Below are 18,738 nucleotides of genomic sequence, written 5' to 3'. Positions count from 1 at the left end.
AAACTGAGCTGTGTCATTCTAGTCAGAATTAATAAGATAATGTGTTTTTTTCTGTGTTATATACCACAGAAAAATATCAATACATAACAAAAATATATATAAACAAAAATACAAAACAGCGTAACCATCCAAAATGTCACGGATACCCTGCCTATTTCTATTTTCTGTTAGTATTAACAATGATGTGTTTTTTTAGGATGGAGTCAACTGAAATGTACAATTTAAAAAACTTTTAAGACCATCAAATGACTGCTCGGAGAGAGGATAAATTTGTGAATAGATATAGGTCTTTCAAATTGATATTTGTTTAAGAAAAAAAGCAAACGAGAATGATTGTTTAGACAGAAAAGTATCACCAGGTACCCTTTTGAGGTACAGTACAGTTTCAGGCAAAATGGGCCAGGTTTTAAATGTAAATGGATCAAGTAAAATTTGAGTAAAACTTTTAGTGTCAATAATTTGATTCAAACAGTAAACTATTGTCTAATAATAAAAACTGTCTTTGCTGAGTTGTAGCATATACATAAAAATAACATGTGTAAAAAAATGTGTTTATGTGCAGTGTGTAACCAGATGTTTGCGTGCTTTTATGTAAGTTCACCTTTGTGAAACTACGTGCAGCTTTGTGTATAAGAGTACATACTTTGGTAAAAAAAATCTGCAAAAATTAGGTTAAAAAGTGAGCAAAAAAAAGAAAAAAGATTAAACAGAATTAATATTTACCGTAGCTTGGTCTTTGCCTGTCTTTGTACAGAAATTTCTTACTATTTTTCTCCTCTCTTGATCTTTTCTTGTTTGTCTGTTCTTTTTCCAGAAAACCTGCAACCCATAAGGTTTTAGATGGACAGATATATATATCCCTGTGGACGTGTTTTGGGCCTCAACATCTGTTTAACAGGATGTGTGGCCTATTTTAGCATAAAGATTGGTCTAGCTTTTGTTTAATTATAGAATGTTTTTGAAAAAACATTTTGCTCAGATGATAAGATAACTTAAAATTTCATTATAAACCTTATTAGTTCTAAGCAACATTTGTTTTGTTATATGCACTTAAGCTGTGATTTCACAGATAAGCTTGACATTAGCCTCTGTCCTGCCCAACTACAAAACCTCAGACCAATTCAAACTGTTGTCATATGTCACCTAGCGTTCACGCAATAATGGAAACAAGTTCACGTGACTTTCTGCAAAATTTTAAGGAGCAATGAGGCTCCTACCTCAAGTGAGAAATGGCCCTCATTGTAAGGTATCACCGAACACAATTAAATGAAAGAATGAAAAGGTAAACTTAGACTTTGCATGAATTCCTAACCAATTAATTTAATGAACATTTATGTAAGAAAGTATATAATTTATCCTCTTGGATTAATATATAACACTCTGCCAGCTCCCCTTTTGTTTGACCACTTTTTTTCTACTTTTCTCTGATCCAGGCAGTTTGATCTTACTCTGTAAAGTTCCTCTTTTTACCAACAAGATCTGCCATTTCTGATCAACTGGACAGTAGATGACTGGATTTCCTGTCTGCACCAGCAGCCACGTGACTTGGCAGCTTTCACAAACTAAATGAAACTAAGACTAAAAGTGTCAAATGGCTTGTATAAGCCATAAACTGCAGTAAAAACATAATTCATGTTGACCACAGGAGGGCAGCAGCTCTGCGTTTAGTCCGCTATAAGATGAACGAATCGAAGACCTTCTACTTCGGTCTGCTTCGGGTAATACTTCCTGTTTCAAAGTCCAGCTGAGAGCTGTAGGAGTGACACCTAGACACCTGAAATTGAAAATGTTGTGCAGGAGCTTCCTAAGTTAGTCTCGGTTTCATTTACCGGTGCCGTGAGAGCGGAGGGCCGGACATGCAGCAGTCACTGGAGTCTCTGGTCCGAATGCTGGAGTCCTACAGAGGGAGAGACAAAGTTGTGAGTCCCCACTCTGTCCCATTTGTCATCAGGGCTGTAAGAAAAACAAACACTTTCTGGAACTGTTTTGAATTTATGAGGATTTAAATGCGCAAGTGCAGTTTCAACTTGGGCTCAGCGATTCCTACTTTATGCATTAAGAGTTCATTATTGGGCGAGGAAAAACAAAATTAGACACAAACTGCGACATTAAACCTCTTAAATCTCTTCCAGTAGGTTATTTTATATTGTATCATTCAAACACAAGTTAAATATTAACCCATTAAGGCAATCGATACATGCAATGGCTCTTTAGAAAGGATAACTGAAATGTAAATGTATACATTTACATTTACGCTATATTTACATTAAAAGTATAGAGAGAGACTTTTCAGTTACTTTAATTTGGGTTATAGCGAAAGGTTTTTAGAACAGAAACACTTGGTGAAATATCTAAACTAATGAAGCTAATTAACAATAGGTGAGTAACATAACTGGTTTGGAAAAAAAATTAAGACTAGATTATCTGAGTCTTTCAGAAGTAAACAGAAAATAGAATAAAATCCAAGACCATTGTCATTGCACCAATAGGTCAAATATTGTACATATGTCAGGAGGTGCAAAGAACTGATGAGAGAGGTGTGTTTCATCCTTCAGGGGAACATACCCCTGTCCTCACTTTTCTTACATGTTGCTGGTACGAGCATATATTTATCAAGAATAATACTCTTATTCTCTTATTATTCAAGAAGTACTCTTATTGACTTTATATTGTTTTGCCTTAGATACAGGGTTCAAATCATTTAAAAATCAATTCATTTCAATATCCATGACAATTACACATTACTTTTACATTTATTCTAAATGTTATACTTACCAAGCCGCTGACTAACAAAATAATTAAGTACTGATAGAAATAAAATACCAATGGCTGTGCAAATCAAGTCGAGACATAAGTAAATCAGGCAATAAGTATATTGATATGTGTAAGCTATTAGCACATTCATTGATTTCCTCAGAATAGCTCTTTACCTAGGTATGTGTTTTTTCATTACATACATCAATAGCTCTTTTGCTAGTTACTTTAAAAAGAATAAATAAAAAAGAGTTTAAAACTGTCTCTTTGCAAGAGACCCATCAGTTCTGCAGTGCAGAATGTTGATTAGTTTATGTTACATGATTTTAGTTCCCTCATCTCTTTGTCTTGGGGCACAGTGTGCTGTCAAATAGAAACCCTTAATGTGTCCTCTGCAAAAAAAAAATACTAAGTGATTGCTGATTAAGATATAACCAACAATGTTAATATAGATTTAAAACCTAGCAACGTGAAATATTTAAGGTACCGGTTGTTAGTGTAGTAAAACTATGCTTTTCTTTGCATTTTTTTTTTTTTTTAAAGTGACAGTGTTTATGTGAGTGCTGTAAACCGTTATTATACCAACAGCAAACATGCAGTGCTTGGCTCATAAAACAGCTTTCTCCTGATTGTGCTTGGATTCTGACCCAGTGGTTTCTTCTTTTCTTTGTGCTTGTCTGTGCAGATCAGGACGGTCTGTTATGGCTCTCAGCTGGTCGGAGGAGTTCTCACCCGGAAAGCAGAAACAGATGCTTCCTCCCAGCGGCTTGGCAAAAGTCTGCTGCTGTTTTCTGCTCAGCTCAGCCACTGCCGGACAGTGCTGAGGCTGTTCGATGATCTCTCCATGCTGGCTTACTCCCAAAGCTATGGGCTTGGAGCTTCGGTGATTCTTACAACACTTTTCTCATGTGTCGTTCATCTCACAAGTCAGATTATTCTGAATGTTTCTGTCCCAGAAAGATGTATTTGTGTCTGTTTGTAAACACTTACAGTTTAATTGAAATACTTACAGGATACTTTGATTTTCTGATAAAAATAGGAAAAACTAAATAAAAATGGCAGAATAAATGCTTTTGAACACATACATTGAATGCAATGTTGTTCCTTGGAAAATGCATATTTAACACACGCTGCATGTCTTTTCCAGGAGGAGGACGCAGGCGTTCGCTGGATATCTGTCCTGACCAATGTGGCAGACCAGCTCTACTACCCCTGTGAACACATCGCCTGGGCTGCTGACGCTGAATTGATCAAAGTGAAGTCTGATAAGTGGTGGTTGTTCAGCACAGTGCTGTGGGGGACCTCACTGCTGCTGGGGATCCTTAGGTGAGAACATCTGTCTTCAAACATCAAGTTATATTGACTGATTTATGATTCAAATGTACGTGGAATTCATTCTTGTTTACTACAGTGGCTTGTGTTTAATTTGTATACCCCCCGGATGATGTCACAGTCATCTGGGACCTCAGATAAAATTCCTTTGATAGCAGGTGAATGCAGTGATGTAAAAGCAAAAATGGATTAATCCATTTAATAGTTTTAGCGATGCTTCATAGTTGGTAAACTCTCTACAGTAGCGCTTCACAATATTACAAAAACATGCAATATGCATTATCATCACTAAGTATTACAATGATGATATGATTTTCAACATATAAACAAATACTTAAGTGTATAGTATTGATCTCAGATGTACTAATGAGGGATGTAATCCACTTCAGAAAAGCAGAACTTCATCTAAGTGGCATCTGTGCTTGCCCTATTTCAAGTCAAATTTTCTTTACCATATTCATATTGTGCATGTGTATATTGTAATGATGATAAATTATATATATATATATATATATTTATTTTGCAGCCCTACTTCATAATTTTCTTTAGTATTTCTGCACAACTGACCTACATCAGAAAATAGTTAAGAAGAACAAAGAAAGCAAATGAGATAAAGAATATTATACCAAGGTCAGTTATTTATTCATGAAAGTGATCCAGTATTACATTTCTGCGAGCGATAAACTTAATGAACCTCAAACATTTGTTGTTAATTTAAAAGGTGCAATAAGGGACTTGTTTTCAGTCCGTGAGATGACGGCAAGATAGGCAGATAGTTGTATTGCCATTGTGAGTGGGTGCCCGTTTTACATGAAATCAGGCCTAAATAGAATTCTGCATCACACCTTTGTGTCAACATGGAGATTTCTGAAGTTGTTAATGCTCATCATGCTGTAAGAGGATAAAAAATTATTTTAGACTTGACCAGTCCACAGACATTGTGTAGAAATAGAGGAAATTCAACACTGCTGTTGCCCTCCTTATTAGTGCTCCATCATCAGAGATCATTTCAAGTGCAAACTGTGTAAAAGTATGTGAGGAACTATAGGTAACGTCTAAGAAACAAAAGTCCTTTCTCACATTGGCAAAGGGTGAGAACCAGAAACCAAGGAGTAAATAGAATGAGCTGGGAGATGACAGACCTCACTATTGATTTTGGTCACTTCAAAAGAAACGTGTAGAATAATACCAACCTATGTTTTAATCTAAATTATTACTCTTAGAACATCTGTGCAGATTATAGGAACATAACCTGTGTCACATTGTGTGAAATTGCTCACTAACTATGCAAATAACGTGAGCTGAAGTATCATGTAACCTTTTTATCCTGTAGATCACTTCGAGTTCTGCTGCTGCTGAAGAAGAAGTTGAAGAAATATGAGAGGCATGGAGAGGACAGCAGGTGTTGTATCTCAAATGCTCTTTCTGGTTCAGATAACATTATTTATACCTGTGAGTGAACTGGCTTGCGACAGACAAGCCAACCATCTTGACATCCATTTTACAAACAACAAAAACAACAAACTCCCAAACAGTCCAAGCTACAAGATGAATATATAAGTAAACTATCAATGCAGTGCAGCAACTAATTGTTCATCTGTGTTATGGCTGTCTGGTGTAAATGGATGTCAGGTTGACTCTAAGTTTCCCTTTTTGAACATTTGACAAACTGATTAATTTGAGTTTCTGTCTCCTTCGGGTTTTGCACTTGTATTTACTCCGTGTTGCACGCTCAGATACAGTTCTGTAGTGGAAAAAACACACATTCAAACTTCACATCAACGTTTCCTCTGGCTAAAACTGCATACAATAATAAATCGGTGTGTTTTCTACCACAGACACTCTCAGCTCCGCAGGCAGATGCGAGGAGAGCTGCTCTCCATCCTCAGCAGCATGGCCGACCTCAGCAACGCCATTCACTGGATGCCACCCGGCTTCCTGTGGGCTGGACGCTTACCCGGCTGGCTGGTCGGGCTGCTGGGCACCACATCCTCTCTGATTGGCTTGATCCAAATGAACACCAGCGACCATGAGCCGTCAGACAGTACAGAGTCGTGACCACAGCGAGGAAAAGTTGCAGCACTTTGATTAGCACTGAACAGATGTTAGTGGAAAGAAGTCACAGCAGAATTTTTAATTTGACTGTCTGAGGAGATTAATTTCATTCTTGTAGCAAGAAGAGAAACATATAAAAATAAGTATAATATGGACGTAGGTCTGTGTAGTAGGAGAATGAATAGCTTATCTTTGTAGCCAAACATCTGAAAGCATCTTAAACATTTTCAGTTTAGCGGCTTTAAGAATGTTTTGACATTTTAGCTATGGACACTGAAAAGCTAAATTAAATGTGATTATTCAATGTTTTGCTAGTCAATGGGGTTGCTCTTTTTTCCTTTACGTGTCATAACGTGCAGATTAAAGTATTTGTGTGTCTCTTTAGTATAGTGTAGAGGTTTTTCTGAAAGCAGGATTAAGGTTCTACATGACACTCTTATTTCACACAAATATCTCTTTTCAATGAGACTCTTGTGGGCTTCCTTGTTAGTCAGGCTGAAAACTTGTCTCAAGATTGCAAATCACAGGTGGATTCTCACGACAGAGTATTTTTAACATTAAGTCCAACGCTGTGTTTGCTCAGTCACGCTAGAGAGCCATTGGACAAGTTGCCACAAGAGTGATGATGCAGGGATTTACTGTGACACCCGTGGGGTGATAAATAAATTGTTGCCTTGTTAAAGACACACTCCATGTACCTGATTTTAGTCTTACGTGTGATAAATGGATGGATGGAATCCTTCAACTTAAGTGAAAGTGTTAAACAAGCAACTCTTACTTTTTTAAAATTTCCTAAAGCATAATGTTCATTACTCTATAACAGCTGGTACTGATGGTCCCTCAAGTGTTGGTGTTGGCCCAAAGGGTGAAATCAGCTTAAAAATGCCTATTTTGGGGTAAAGAACCAGTGCAAAACAAGCAACAGACAAATTAAAAGATTTTTAAAGAAGTTTGCCCCCTGATTTAGTTTAATATTGATACAGTATTTATTGTAGCTAAGACTGGATACACATTGCCTGAAATTTATGCTGAATTTGTAATGTAAATGTATTTTTTGATCAAGTAAAATAAAAAAGAACAGTTGTTCTTTAAATAAATTGTTGAATGACTGTTTTTCATGAGAATAACTCAATTGAATAGATGTTTCTTATTGGATTAGTTCATTCGGATTTTTTTTTTTTTTTAAATTGATGAAATAGCTGAATATTGCTAAACTTATTGTGTATTCAACATGTAACTATAAGGATTATAAAAAAAAATTAAACGAAAATGCTGTTGGATCAAATACGATCAAACATGACAAACTGACTAGAAGTAAATTATTTTAAATGTATAACAAGTTTAGATAAGGAGGAAACCAAGGAATTGAAACTGCTGATGTTTTCTTATTTTCCAATCGAACGTTCGACGTTCGATTAGACGGACTCGAACCTTCAACGCGTTGGCGGTTGACGCATGCTGGTGTTGCCTTCAAAGACTCATGGGAAATCGTAAAAATATACAAAAATAAGGCTAATAAAATACCCTAGATCCACTCTTTCATCTTTCAGTATTAGTTTTATTAAATCAAATATGTCGTGTAGATTTTAGCATACGTATGTTACACATACGTATGCACATACAGAATATGAGAGGGAAACGAGACTCTGAGGATGCTTTGGGGGAGCTACGGGAACACGTGAATGCAGCATAACTACAGAGTCAGCCAATAAATAAAAGCTGTCAGTCGACAGCAGGAGCGACAATGAGAGTAAATTTAGTTTACTGCATTAGGAGTTTCTCCCCAGTGTTTTGTTAAATGGTTACATATAACAAAGCTGTTGTTGTTAGTATGACGAATAAAACAAAGCCGGAGGAGTTTTTGGAGAGGGTTCAAATTCCAAACGTCAACTCATCGGCCGGAGCACCCACAGGAGTCTCTGTCAGGACACAAAGAAACCGAAAAAGGCTCAAAACATCTGGTAAGAGCTCCTCTTTTAGCCACTTTAACCAGTGTTTTTGAAGTTGCAATGTGTTTCCAAGTCTTTTAATACAGTCATTTCAGTTTCAGTTAATGCTAAGCTAAGCAGTTAGCTTCAAGCTACTTGACTTGCTACTTAGTCAATCTCAGCTGTCTTGACTTTCAGTATTAAATTAATTCCATTGATTTTACTTCATTTTCCGTTTGATTTTTCTTAAAGTCACAGTCTCATGCCGATTACCATGGAGCTGAAATGTTCTCCTCCATTTCCCCTTTTCCTTTGCAGGGATAATTATATGGCTTAGCCCTGTAATATTTAGTCTATTGTAAGTTCGCCTGTTTAGTTAAGGACTGCTGTAATAATAGTCATAGCATCTAAGGATCGATTCTTCAAAGTTGCATCTACTAAATAGGTCCGAAGGAACTGCGTCTGTCAAGAATGTCCAAGGTTTAAACTGTTTTTTTTCCAATATAATTTTGGTTGTTTAGATGGTTCAGGAGTGTGTTGTACCTGATGTATTAAACGCGGCTCTTAGTATTTTGATGATTATTGGGCAATGCGAGCTCTCTTTAGCTGCACAAGTATCACTACAGATGATTCTGCTACCTTGTGACTTGAGCAAGAAATCTTCGCAGTAATGGCAATCTTCTTCAAACAGGCTTCCACACAAAATGGAATCAGACATTTTCCCTGATGATCTGTCAGCCTCTGCAGCTGTAGCCTCTCAGTCGGATTCGGTATGTGTTAATGGAGCCTCAACGCTTGATGTGGGTTTGACTACAACAGCTCTGACTGGGTCAGAAAGAGAAGATATTGATTCGTACAACCTGATTGAGCCTCCCCCATTAGACTGGAGGTCAGACTCTTCGAGTGAAGCAGGTTCGGCTGATGATCTGGATGATCCCAGCCTGCCTCCCCCCGCTGACAGTCAGGATATGGCAAGTCTTGGAGAGTCAGTCTTGCCAAGTTGGGATGCAAGAGACGTTTTGACTCCATTCGACGCAAACCAGCAGGTGCTTCTGAGAAATGTTGCAGAGCCAGTCCAGAATATAGAGGAGAAACTGGAAGAAGACGATGAAGCAGTTGAGGAGGAGGAAGTGGAGGTGAGGGCCGAGAGTGGAGAGGGGGATCAAGAAGTGCTGACATTTAGAGATGTTGAAGAGAGGGTCAATGAAGAGGAAGCTGAGGTTTCTTACAGAAGATCAGGTGATGAGGACCACAGCCGCATCCACACCCTGCTGAGCCACCTTCAGTTAAGGGACAAAGAGCCCCATCCCACACCCTCTTACCATCACTACCCCAACCTGTCTGAGCAGGAAGCTTACACTTCATCCCTATTAACAGATGACAGCACTGAAACCACAGGGCTGCTGTTCTCTGAAAACCACCAGAGAGACCTGTTAGGGCTGCTGCAGTGTACAGAGATCAGCGCAACGCCCAATCCCACCCGTCTGCCACACAGGGGCGAGGTGGATGCTGTAGTTTCAGTCTCGTACAGCCAGGAGGACGCTCAGAAGTTCTGGGGGAGTTATGGGAACAGACGACCGCAGCGACACAGGGACGACTCCATCGCCTCCCTGCCTGATGATGAGTATCCTGAGCCAGTTTGGATGAAGCTGGGGGAGGAGCCTCCAGAGGACGAGGCTGCTGCAGAGGGTGAACAGGTTGGTGCTATCACTAATAACAGCTAAAATGAAAATTGGCTAGTTTTAATTAATTTAAAAAAGTGTATCCTCTGTAGAATATCCCCTTCCTGATTTTTACTCATAATTGAATCAAAATTGGAAATGAATTGCATGTGCTGATGTTCATCAGTGCCTTAGCATCTCCTTGCCATCAGTCATTTTTGTCACGACTGGTTGATCAAACATTGTGTTTGATCTTTATTATTGTTTTATTAGATGCTCTCAACCAATTCTTAGAGCTTTAAAGTAATCAATTGGTAATGCTGCTGACTAAGAAAATTGAGAGAGCATTTATTTTTCTATTTGTAAAAATAGAAAAATAAGCTTCATTTGGTCTTTTACAGTTATTTTACTCAACTTTCCAGTTATTTAGTTCAGTTATTTTTATTTTGATCTTCATTTTGTCATTTTAGAGTGCTGATGAGCAGCCCTCTTATAAAGATGGTGAGTTATTTCACGAGAAAATTGATCTTATAGCATATCTTATTGACGGTCAATCTTAATACATTATATTGTTTTGCTTTTTAGTGCCTGGGCCTTGTGACCCTGAAGACCTGTTGGATGGAGTCATATTTGGTGCAAAATATCTGGGCTCTACTCAGATCAAATCAGAGAGGAACCCTTCGACAAATGCTCGTATGACCCAGGCTCAGGAGGCCGTGGACAGGATTAAGGTAAATTTCAAAAAGAGATGTACAAAAGCCAAAATATTTTAAACAAAATCACCCCTCCTCAACATACTAGTCTTCAGTATGAGATAAAACTGAGCTGTGTTTGCCTCACTTTATACTCTCTGTGCGTTATTGTTGTATTAGATATTTTTTCTCTGTAAAAGTAATTTTGAAGTCCCAAATCTTCCATTGAGACAACACCAGCAGGTTGTGATTTTTCCCTGAGATTAAAACTACACGTCATGTACTCAATGCAGTGCTGTAAGAGATGATAATCAGTCCAATGTCGTGGTACCGGATATGACTGTAGTAGGTTTCTTTCAGGCTCCAGAGGGAGAGTCCCAGCCGATGACAGAAGTGGATCTGTTCATCTCCACTCAGCGAATTAAAGTGCTCACTGCCGACACACAGGTACTGTAAGGTCATCCTGACCACCTGCACCTATTTTCCTTTCCTCTTATGTCTTCCTCTCTTTTATTAGCTTATTATTATTCTTTTCCTGCAACGCTTTCAAAAATAAGTCTTTGTCTTGAGCCCTTTCTCAAATCGTTTTAGTGCCAGGGAAGGAGTCATCAGCTGTTCAACGTAAACATTTTGTTGCAAGCCGAAGGGGGACGACGGCGTCAACTGAGGACAGTTTCACCCGAGTTAGTGAAAAGATTCATGGCACAATTAAATTCCGAGCCAGATTGTTCAGTTGTGTTGCATTTGAGCTTTGAATGGCTCATTAATGTCTGAAGGAACGATGACGATCTGTGTTTGTGTTTAAGAACGTAGCTTGCTCTCTGTGCTCTGTAGCATAACTTTATGTTATCATCAAACTACAATATATTCTTGGCATAATGTAGGCGCTATGGTTCAAAATATGTAATAAACCTTAAAGCATTTTTAGATAATTAGAATATTTAACACTTTAAGATCTTTAAGTTTTGTTAGTTGGGGTTCCCAACTAACAAAACTTTTTTAGGGTGGTTCACACAAGGCTGCCGTGCTTTTCAAAGAGTATCTTTGTAATAATATTAGTTATAAAAAGGTATTCCTTCTGCTTTTGGCCTCTCCCTTTTATCAGGGGTTTCCACAGCGAGTGGATCTCACATCATCGATTTGGCACATGTTGCCCTTCCTGACGCCACCCTCACCATTTATCCGGGCTTGGGACCGGCACTAGAAATACATTGGCTTGTGCTCCCCAGTGGCTGGGCGCTATAAAAAGTTATTCTTGATAGTATTTTTTTTTTTTTTATAATAATGATGTCATGTTATGCATTTTACCATTTTAAGTCATTCAGCTCATTTTATCCACCAAAAGCAGATGATCGGATTAGATAATGTTAAAGACAGAAAGAAAGCAAACCCTCTTTAAACTTTTAGCTTTTATGTATCAGGAAATAGTAACATCCAGTCTTTAGCAAGTGTTATATTGTTTGCAACAGGATGGGTTAATATAGAGTTGGGGTTGAGTTGTTCTGAGGTCTAAATTTACCCTCATGGTAGTCTATTTTCCTCCACTGTGGTTGAATTGTCGGGGGAGTAAAAGTGGGTCAGTTACTGTCACCTCTTTGCATGGCTGGTTGCTTCTCACTGAAATAATTTCTGTAAAGATGAACACAGTTTCCCTATTTTATCACTCCTGTTTATAAATAACATGTTTACAGTTTGATTAAGAGGTGCAGCGAAAATCCTGTAACCCAGTACACTTCAACGTGTTACATTTGGTAGTCGGCTGCTTAGCAAAAAATGAGCTAAATCTCCATGTTTGATGAAGGTACTCCCTGGATCTTAACTGACTTTAAAAGAAAGACAAAGATGAGGAATCTTTCTTTAGATTCGTCCATTCCTCTTCAGCATATTTCAAGTCTCTGCATGATGCAAAGCCCACCCTTTTGTCCTCTCTGTGATTCTGACGACGTTAACGCCCTCGTGTCCCGTTTCTGCTCAGGAAGCCATGATGGATCACGCTCTGCAGATGATCTCTTACATAGCTGATATTGGTGACATTGTGGTCCTCATGGCACGAAGGAAACAGAAGGGACAGGATGGAGACACGTCCCCGAATGGCTCCTCTGCATCCTCATCTGTGCCTCAGAAGTGCTTGATGATCTGTCATGTCTTCTCCTCTGAGGATGTGAGTCTTTCCTGTGAAGCGTTTTTATATGAATAACGTGTGTGTGATTCTTCATAGTGTTCGTAATTTAAAAGTGATTTGTACAGGAGCTTTTTCATTCAGAAACATCCTCAATTAACCATATATGGTGACAAAACAACCATTTTGAAAAAAATACAAAAAATTCTTTGTTCTTTCCCTGAATAATAACCAGGAGCGAGAAGAAAATAAACTGTACTGAAGCAGAGATCGAGTCGCATGTTGCCGATATTAAAGCCAACCAAAAGCTGCTATTTGGTTCAGTCATCTCATTCAAGTCACGTTTATTTAAATGGTGGAATACATGCATGAGGCAGCATTACAACAAAATAATGCCTTTGGAGCAAAAGGTGCAGCTAACAAATGCTGCATGAGAGAATGGCACAAGTGCAGTTAATCCCATATGATCAGAGGAGAGATCTCTATTGTAAATGAAAAAGAAATAGTTTAATATCAAACTCCACCAAAAACATGTCGGTGCAAACCAACGAGAGACATCAGCAGAGATGCAGTTCTTTGCTGTTTGATTTAGGAACTGAAAGTATTTTGGTCCCAAGAAGATGACCCTATCCTACACGGACGGCATAGTCTAGTTCAGTGATGGTTGGGAAATACCTGACCTGTCTCCTGTCTCATGCTTGAAAGTGGACAAACTTTACAAAACCTGAATATGCATAAGAATCATGGCATACCGGGTCAGTTTAAGCAGTATCTGATTGGAAGCCATCACTACAGTGTGCCCGGTTTGCTATTTTCAAATCTGTCTCTCAGATGTCGTTTGTAAGTCTTGACACCAGTCAGGCTACATGTTTGTTGCTAACTAAACATGATTACTAAATGCATAGTTATCAGTTTGAGGAAATAAAGAAAATTATGTGGATGTTGATGTTGCGAGCTGTGCTGTGATGCCACCAATGCTTTCTGTCGGCAGTTTCCTTGTGTGTATCACTAGATTCTGTACACAAGTATGGTCAAAGTTTTACTTATATTTACAACACATCTCCAGGTATAAGCTGGTAAACTCATTATTTTGTGTGGGAATGTTTTCATTCATTCTTTCTGCACACATATGTGTGTAAGCTCAGCTGATGAATAAGGGCCCTGATGAAACTTGATGCTACTCTGTTGTTGACAACTGTTCCGCTATAAGGTTATTATTTCAACAACCTAGTGTAAAAAGGCTGATGGTACCAGATGATATTTTGGTGTCTCCTTCTCAGCACCATATTTCACTTCATCTCAAGTGTGCTTTCTTTTTTTCCTGCTGGACAACAGTTTCAGCTTCTGCCTGGCCTGATTTCCTTCACCCCTGCCAGCAAGCGAGGTCTCCTGAAAAGAAAAGTGATCTGGCCGTTGTCCTAGTTTCCCACAGTTGGCAGCCCTGAACAGGAGGAAGAGGAATTTCTTTTAGCAACTAATTAGCTGCAGGATACTGGAGGCCATAAAGCCAGTTCTTGTGCTCACAGTTGTTCCCAGCTGAGTCTTAAAGATATGAAAAGTTTTGTTGGTGGTAAATCTTTTTATAGTGCAGAATTTTTTTTAATTTTTTTTTTTTTAGATTTGCTCTATTTATATTGGAGCTTCAGTTTCTGGGACATGTGTCATGAGCGGGCTTCTTTGCTTTTGCTTTAATTTAAAGGTATGAAAATCAAGTGCACTATGGACTATTCAAATGAAACCTCGCCTGTTTGTCTTTTCCCTAATCAGGCTCAGATCATAGCCCAGGCTATTGGGCAAGCGTTTGGAGTGGCTTACCAGCAGTTTCTTCAGACCAGTGGCATCAAGGCCAGTGATCTGAAGCCAGGCGAGTACAGTGACTACCTGGAAAGTCAGGAGCTCTACAATGGAGACCTGGCCCATTTCTCTGACTCTCAGAACCTTCGAGATGTAAGCAGAAAGTCTTTGTTTACATGTTCTCTCACAAAATATATCCTGCAATCAGTCTGTAGTAATACTGGGGCTGTTTTCTTCATTGAGACCATTCAGCGTCTATATAATGTAACTATGTACTACTAACTACTATATTAATTATGTAACAAACACTGAACCTTCTTGAAAAAGTTTTAGCTTTTCCACAGATGTGATGGAAAAAAAGCATCTATCTGAATTCATAGTGGACCTGCGTCTAGTTCAGAAGCTGGGCAAGACTTTCATATTTGAATGTAAAATAGCAGCCCTCTTTAATGTGAAAACTGAGTAAATGTAGCCTTTAAAGATAAAAGACTTCTTTCAGGACTGAATAATTTACTGCCTTTACAAGTTCTTACCAATCTTGTGTAGTTTAGTTAAAAAAGTGGCACAGATTTACTTAAAATAAGTTTAAAACTTCTCCTGCTCCTCTATACAATCTAAAACACTGAGGAGCAGGCTGTCATGGTCTAATATATGGTCTCTAACTTCATGACCATTTCAGCATTTTCAAGGACAACTCAAAATGAGTTATTCCACTCACTGACATCTGCGTGTGTGGGACATGACTATGATTTTATTGATGGCTAGTTTAGGCTTCAGTTTCTAATATTAACTGATAGCTGCAAACAGGAAAATCATTACAAAATAATTATTGAGATAGAATACATTTGCATTGTTGATAATTTTAGGAAAATTAATAGTTTGTCAAAATCTTTACGTGTCTGTTATTCAGATAGCCATCACCAAGGCTCCTGGAGATATTTTGGGTCTGGCAGTGGTGGAGTCAGGCTGGGGCTCCATCCTGCCCACCGTGGTGGTGGCCAACCTCCTTCACGGCGGCCCAGCTGAGCGCTGTGGTGAGCTCAGCATTGGTGACCGCATTATGTCGGTGAATGGCACCAGCTTGGTGGGCCTGCCTATCACTACCTGCCAAAACGTCATCCGGGTAAGAAGGGAAAGCAAGTTAGTGCAATGTTACATTATCTGCTTAAAATGAAAAAGAGACAAAATAATAGTTTGCTGCTCTGGTTCTATCATCATCCATGTGCTTCCTCTTGTCCTTGCTCTCTTAGGATGCTGTAGGTGGCACTGTGGTTCCATTCATTATTGCTTTGACAGCGGGTTTGGATTAGACTTCCAAGACCAATTTTAACATTTGACAATTTTAACTGTATGTTTTTGATGGTGTAGATATATTTTAATTAGTATGAATGGTCTTCAGTCTGGCTCTGCAGACATGATTTCCTCTGCTCTTCAGTTCTCCCTCGCTCTGCTTTTTCTAAGATTTATTTAGTCTGTATGCCTCATCAGCTGATGAAACCGCTGCTGTGCTTTGCAGTGACAGAAATGCCTGCCCCATCTTTTCTTTCCCTCTATCAAATCCAGTAGCTCTGCCAAACTGCCAGAAATCCAGAGCTTTGGAGATATAATGAATATTTGTGCTCAAATGTATTAGTTGAAGCTTAACTCATGATGTTGATGAGTCCAAAAGTAACACTGATGTCCCCTTAATAAGGATATCATCACAATAAAATCCATTCTGAACAAAGGAGTTAATCAGAGCAGAAAATGCTTTAAACCAAAGGCTCTGCCGGTCCTCCAGCACCCAACATATTTGTAAATGAGCTGTAAACTTTGGGAAAAGCAGAGCATTTTTCAAGGACAATATTGGGGATAATCGTTGTCCACTCCTCCCTCCTTTCCTTTCAAAGACTTGTTACGCAAGTTAAAGAAGCAGATAAAACATATGGATGAGATACTATATCACCAGAATTTCCCACTCATTCAAAGCCAGGACAATCTATTTGCAGTTGTAATTACAGGACATGCTGACATTAAGTGGGATAGTGGCCCTCTTACTCCACTTATTTTTCAACTCGTGTTTCTCTTTGCCACCTGGTTATAGTCTTACTTCTGCTGATACAGCCGACATCAGGGAGCAGCCCCAAGGTCTGCCATCCCTGCTGTCATCGGAATCAAGAGGGATAAGATATGTTCGAAGCGTACATTTACTTTATCTTAACTGACTCCAGTTGTCAGACTGCTTACAGATACCATTGTTTGGAATCTTTTTGGTGTAACTAATGAATTCACTTTGTATGTTACAAAGCACGTTGACTCTCGCTCTTCCGGGACACGTTAACGTAGTGTTCACTGCGTCAAAACTAAACAAGATGCAGCAGCTTTAATGCAGTTATGTCTGTTTATCCTCTTTATTGTTTTACTATTTGTGTCTGTTTTCAGGCCGTTTTGGAACCATTTTTTACTGGTTTTTCTTTGTTTGTTTGTTGGTTTTAAAACTGTTGAATCTATTAAAAGTTTGACAAACTATTCAGTTAAAGGTTGTTACAACCTGCCAAAGGCTAAAAAGAAGACGAGGAAGCGTGACTTAAGTATTTCATGTCAGCCATCGGAGGGATTGTGCTCGCCATATGTGAAACAAACACAGCTGTAACTGGGGAATAACTGTCATACCTTATTGTTCTGTTAACCTTTTTCTTTTTTCGTTTTTTTTTTTTTGTCTTCTTCATGACTCAGGACCTGAAAGGTCAAAAGTACGTGAAGCTCAGTATTGTCCACTGCCCTCCAGTGACCATGGCGATCATTAAGAGACCAGATCCCAAGTTTCAGCTGGGCTTCAGTGTGGAGGATGGGATTGTAAGTCACTATTCATATTATCAGTGTCACTATCAAGATGTCCTCTCAGCATGGCACTGATCTGATTAGTCCTCCGTGACCAAAAGTAGAGAATTACAGTGTTTTTTACTGCGTAACTTTATGACTGTGTTTAATAATGGAGCTCTACACACTCCCGTGATAGATCAATAAAAAAATAAATAAATCTTACTTGGAAATCTTGCCAAATCTGTCGCAGATCTGCAGTTTGATGCGCGGCGGTATCGCAGAGAGAGGAGGAATCCGTGTCGGGCACCGCATCATTGAAATCAATGGGCAGAGTGTTGTTGCAACTCCACATGACAAAATCATCCAGAACCTGACAAATGCTGTTGGAGAGGTGAGAAGTGATCACATGCACAGTCACGGCTTCTTTGCATGTTGCTTTCAAGCCAGCATGGGTGTGTATTTGTATTTATTGAGCACTGATGTCAGGTGTAAAAGTGCAGAGGTTCAGAGCTGGTGCTCCTTCGAGCAAGGGAAGTAGTAACAGAGACCAATCGGGCTTTGTGTGTAAGGGCAAGCCGGCATAACAGAACTCTGCACTCTAACCAAAGACTTCACTCAGCTGCTTCCACGACACCAGCTTGATGTATGTACGCACAGAGGTGTGCGACTTGTGGCTTCAGCTGCAACCTATGTGTGAAATGAGTTCCAGATACACAATAATGTTACAAATAAAACGGTATATTCTACTCTAACTCAGTTTCTTTTACAATGTTGAATACCATCATAGTATAAATGCCAGTTTGAAATGTGATTTTCTCTCTCTGGACAGATTCACTTGAAGACCATGCCAGCCTCAACGTATCGACTCTTAACAGGACAAGAACAGCCGGTGTTCCTTTGACCACATCTTGCTTTATAAGGACAATCGCTGCACAATGTTCAAGCTACACAAGTTATTGCCAAACTCAGTAAATATGCATTTCGTGTTGCACAGCTTGTTATAGACTGTTGTCACATCACTACCACACCACAAACTGTGCTAGTTCTATATTTTTAAGATGTAAAGTACTTTTGAATATGAAAGACTAATTTGAAATGACAGGGATAGATGGTAGTTCTACATTTGTATTTAATAGATATTTACAATATTTAACATTTTAAGCAGTAGTTTTTGACCTCACCAATTTAGAAGTTAGGTAGAGGTGAGCAGCATCAAGAATAGAGCCAGTGATTAGTCTTCCAGCCTTGTATGTGTTTCCTGTGTGCCTGAGGTAAATATGTTGGAAGGGGTGACTTGATTGAATCAGGAAGGAGGGTCTGTGTGTTTTCATTGTGAGGTAACTTTCTGTTTCTCACATGCATATCAACAAATGTCTGCTACAAGCTTCAGAGATCACTCTGGTTCATTTATGCAATGTCACTGGCTGTGCCTGACGTGAAGCAGATGTAGCTGTATGCACAATTACAGGTGACTGCCTTATGTGATAGAGAGATGCTTATATTTTTAAGTATATGCTGACATCATTGTTCATTAAACTGATCTGCAATATTTCTTCACGATATTATTTATTGAGAAGCAATGGTTGTTCTTCAAGTTTTAG

General features: G+C 38.8%; 2 protein-coding genes across 3 annotated transcripts; both read left to right on the top strand.

The window, feature by feature from the left end:
- The first annotated feature begins 1,718 nt into the window (after positions 1-1,718).
- pex11g (peroxisomal biogenesis factor 11 gamma) lies at positions 1,719-7,087 on the top strand. Its single transcript, XM_072389264.1, has 5 exons — positions 1,719-1,919; positions 3,440-3,637; positions 3,902-4,080; positions 5,420-5,488; positions 5,925-7,087. Exons 1-5 carry the CDS (start codon positions 1,857-1,859, stop codon positions 6,142-6,144), a joined length of 729 nt encoding a protein of 242 aa, XP_072245365.1. The 5' UTR covers positions 1,719-1,856; the 3' UTR covers positions 6,145-7,087.
- Positions 7,088-7,843: 756 nt separating this feature from the next.
- LOC140311756 (amyloid-beta A4 precursor protein-binding family A member 3) lies at positions 7,844-18,689 on the top strand. 2 transcript variants are annotated; one of them, XM_072389263.1, is made up of 11 exons: positions 7,844-8,102; positions 8,761-9,766; positions 10,201-10,231; positions 10,316-10,461; positions 10,783-10,848; positions 12,398-12,583; positions 14,309-14,488; positions 15,246-15,458; positions 17,051-17,170; positions 17,388-17,528; positions 17,967-18,689. In XM_072389263.1, the coding sequence occupies exons 2-11, from the start codon at positions 8,774-8,776 to the stop codon at positions 18,036-18,038; spliced, it is 2,148 nt and encodes a 715-aa protein (XP_072245364.1). In that variant the 5' UTR covers positions 7,844-8,102; positions 8,761-8,773; the 3' UTR covers positions 18,039-18,689. The 2 variants fall into 2 exon arrangements, with proteins under 2 accessions (XP_072245364.1, XP_072245363.1); XM_072389262.1 differs by having other exon boundaries at positions 10,783-10,869.
- The last annotated feature ends 49 nt before the right edge of the window (positions 18,690-18,738 follow it).

Source organism: Leuresthes tenuis, unplaced genomic scaffold (genome assembly GCF_036924035.1).
Source record: "Leuresthes tenuis unplaced genomic scaffold, fLeuTen1.0.hap1 SCAF_7, whole genome shotgun sequence".
Taxonomy (NCBI): Eukaryota; Metazoa; Chordata; class Actinopteri; order Atheriniformes; family Atherinopsidae; genus Leuresthes; species Leuresthes tenuis.
The sequence above is the reverse complement of the archived record's forward strand: the minus strand, read 5'-3'. Positions and strand labels throughout refer to the sequence as shown.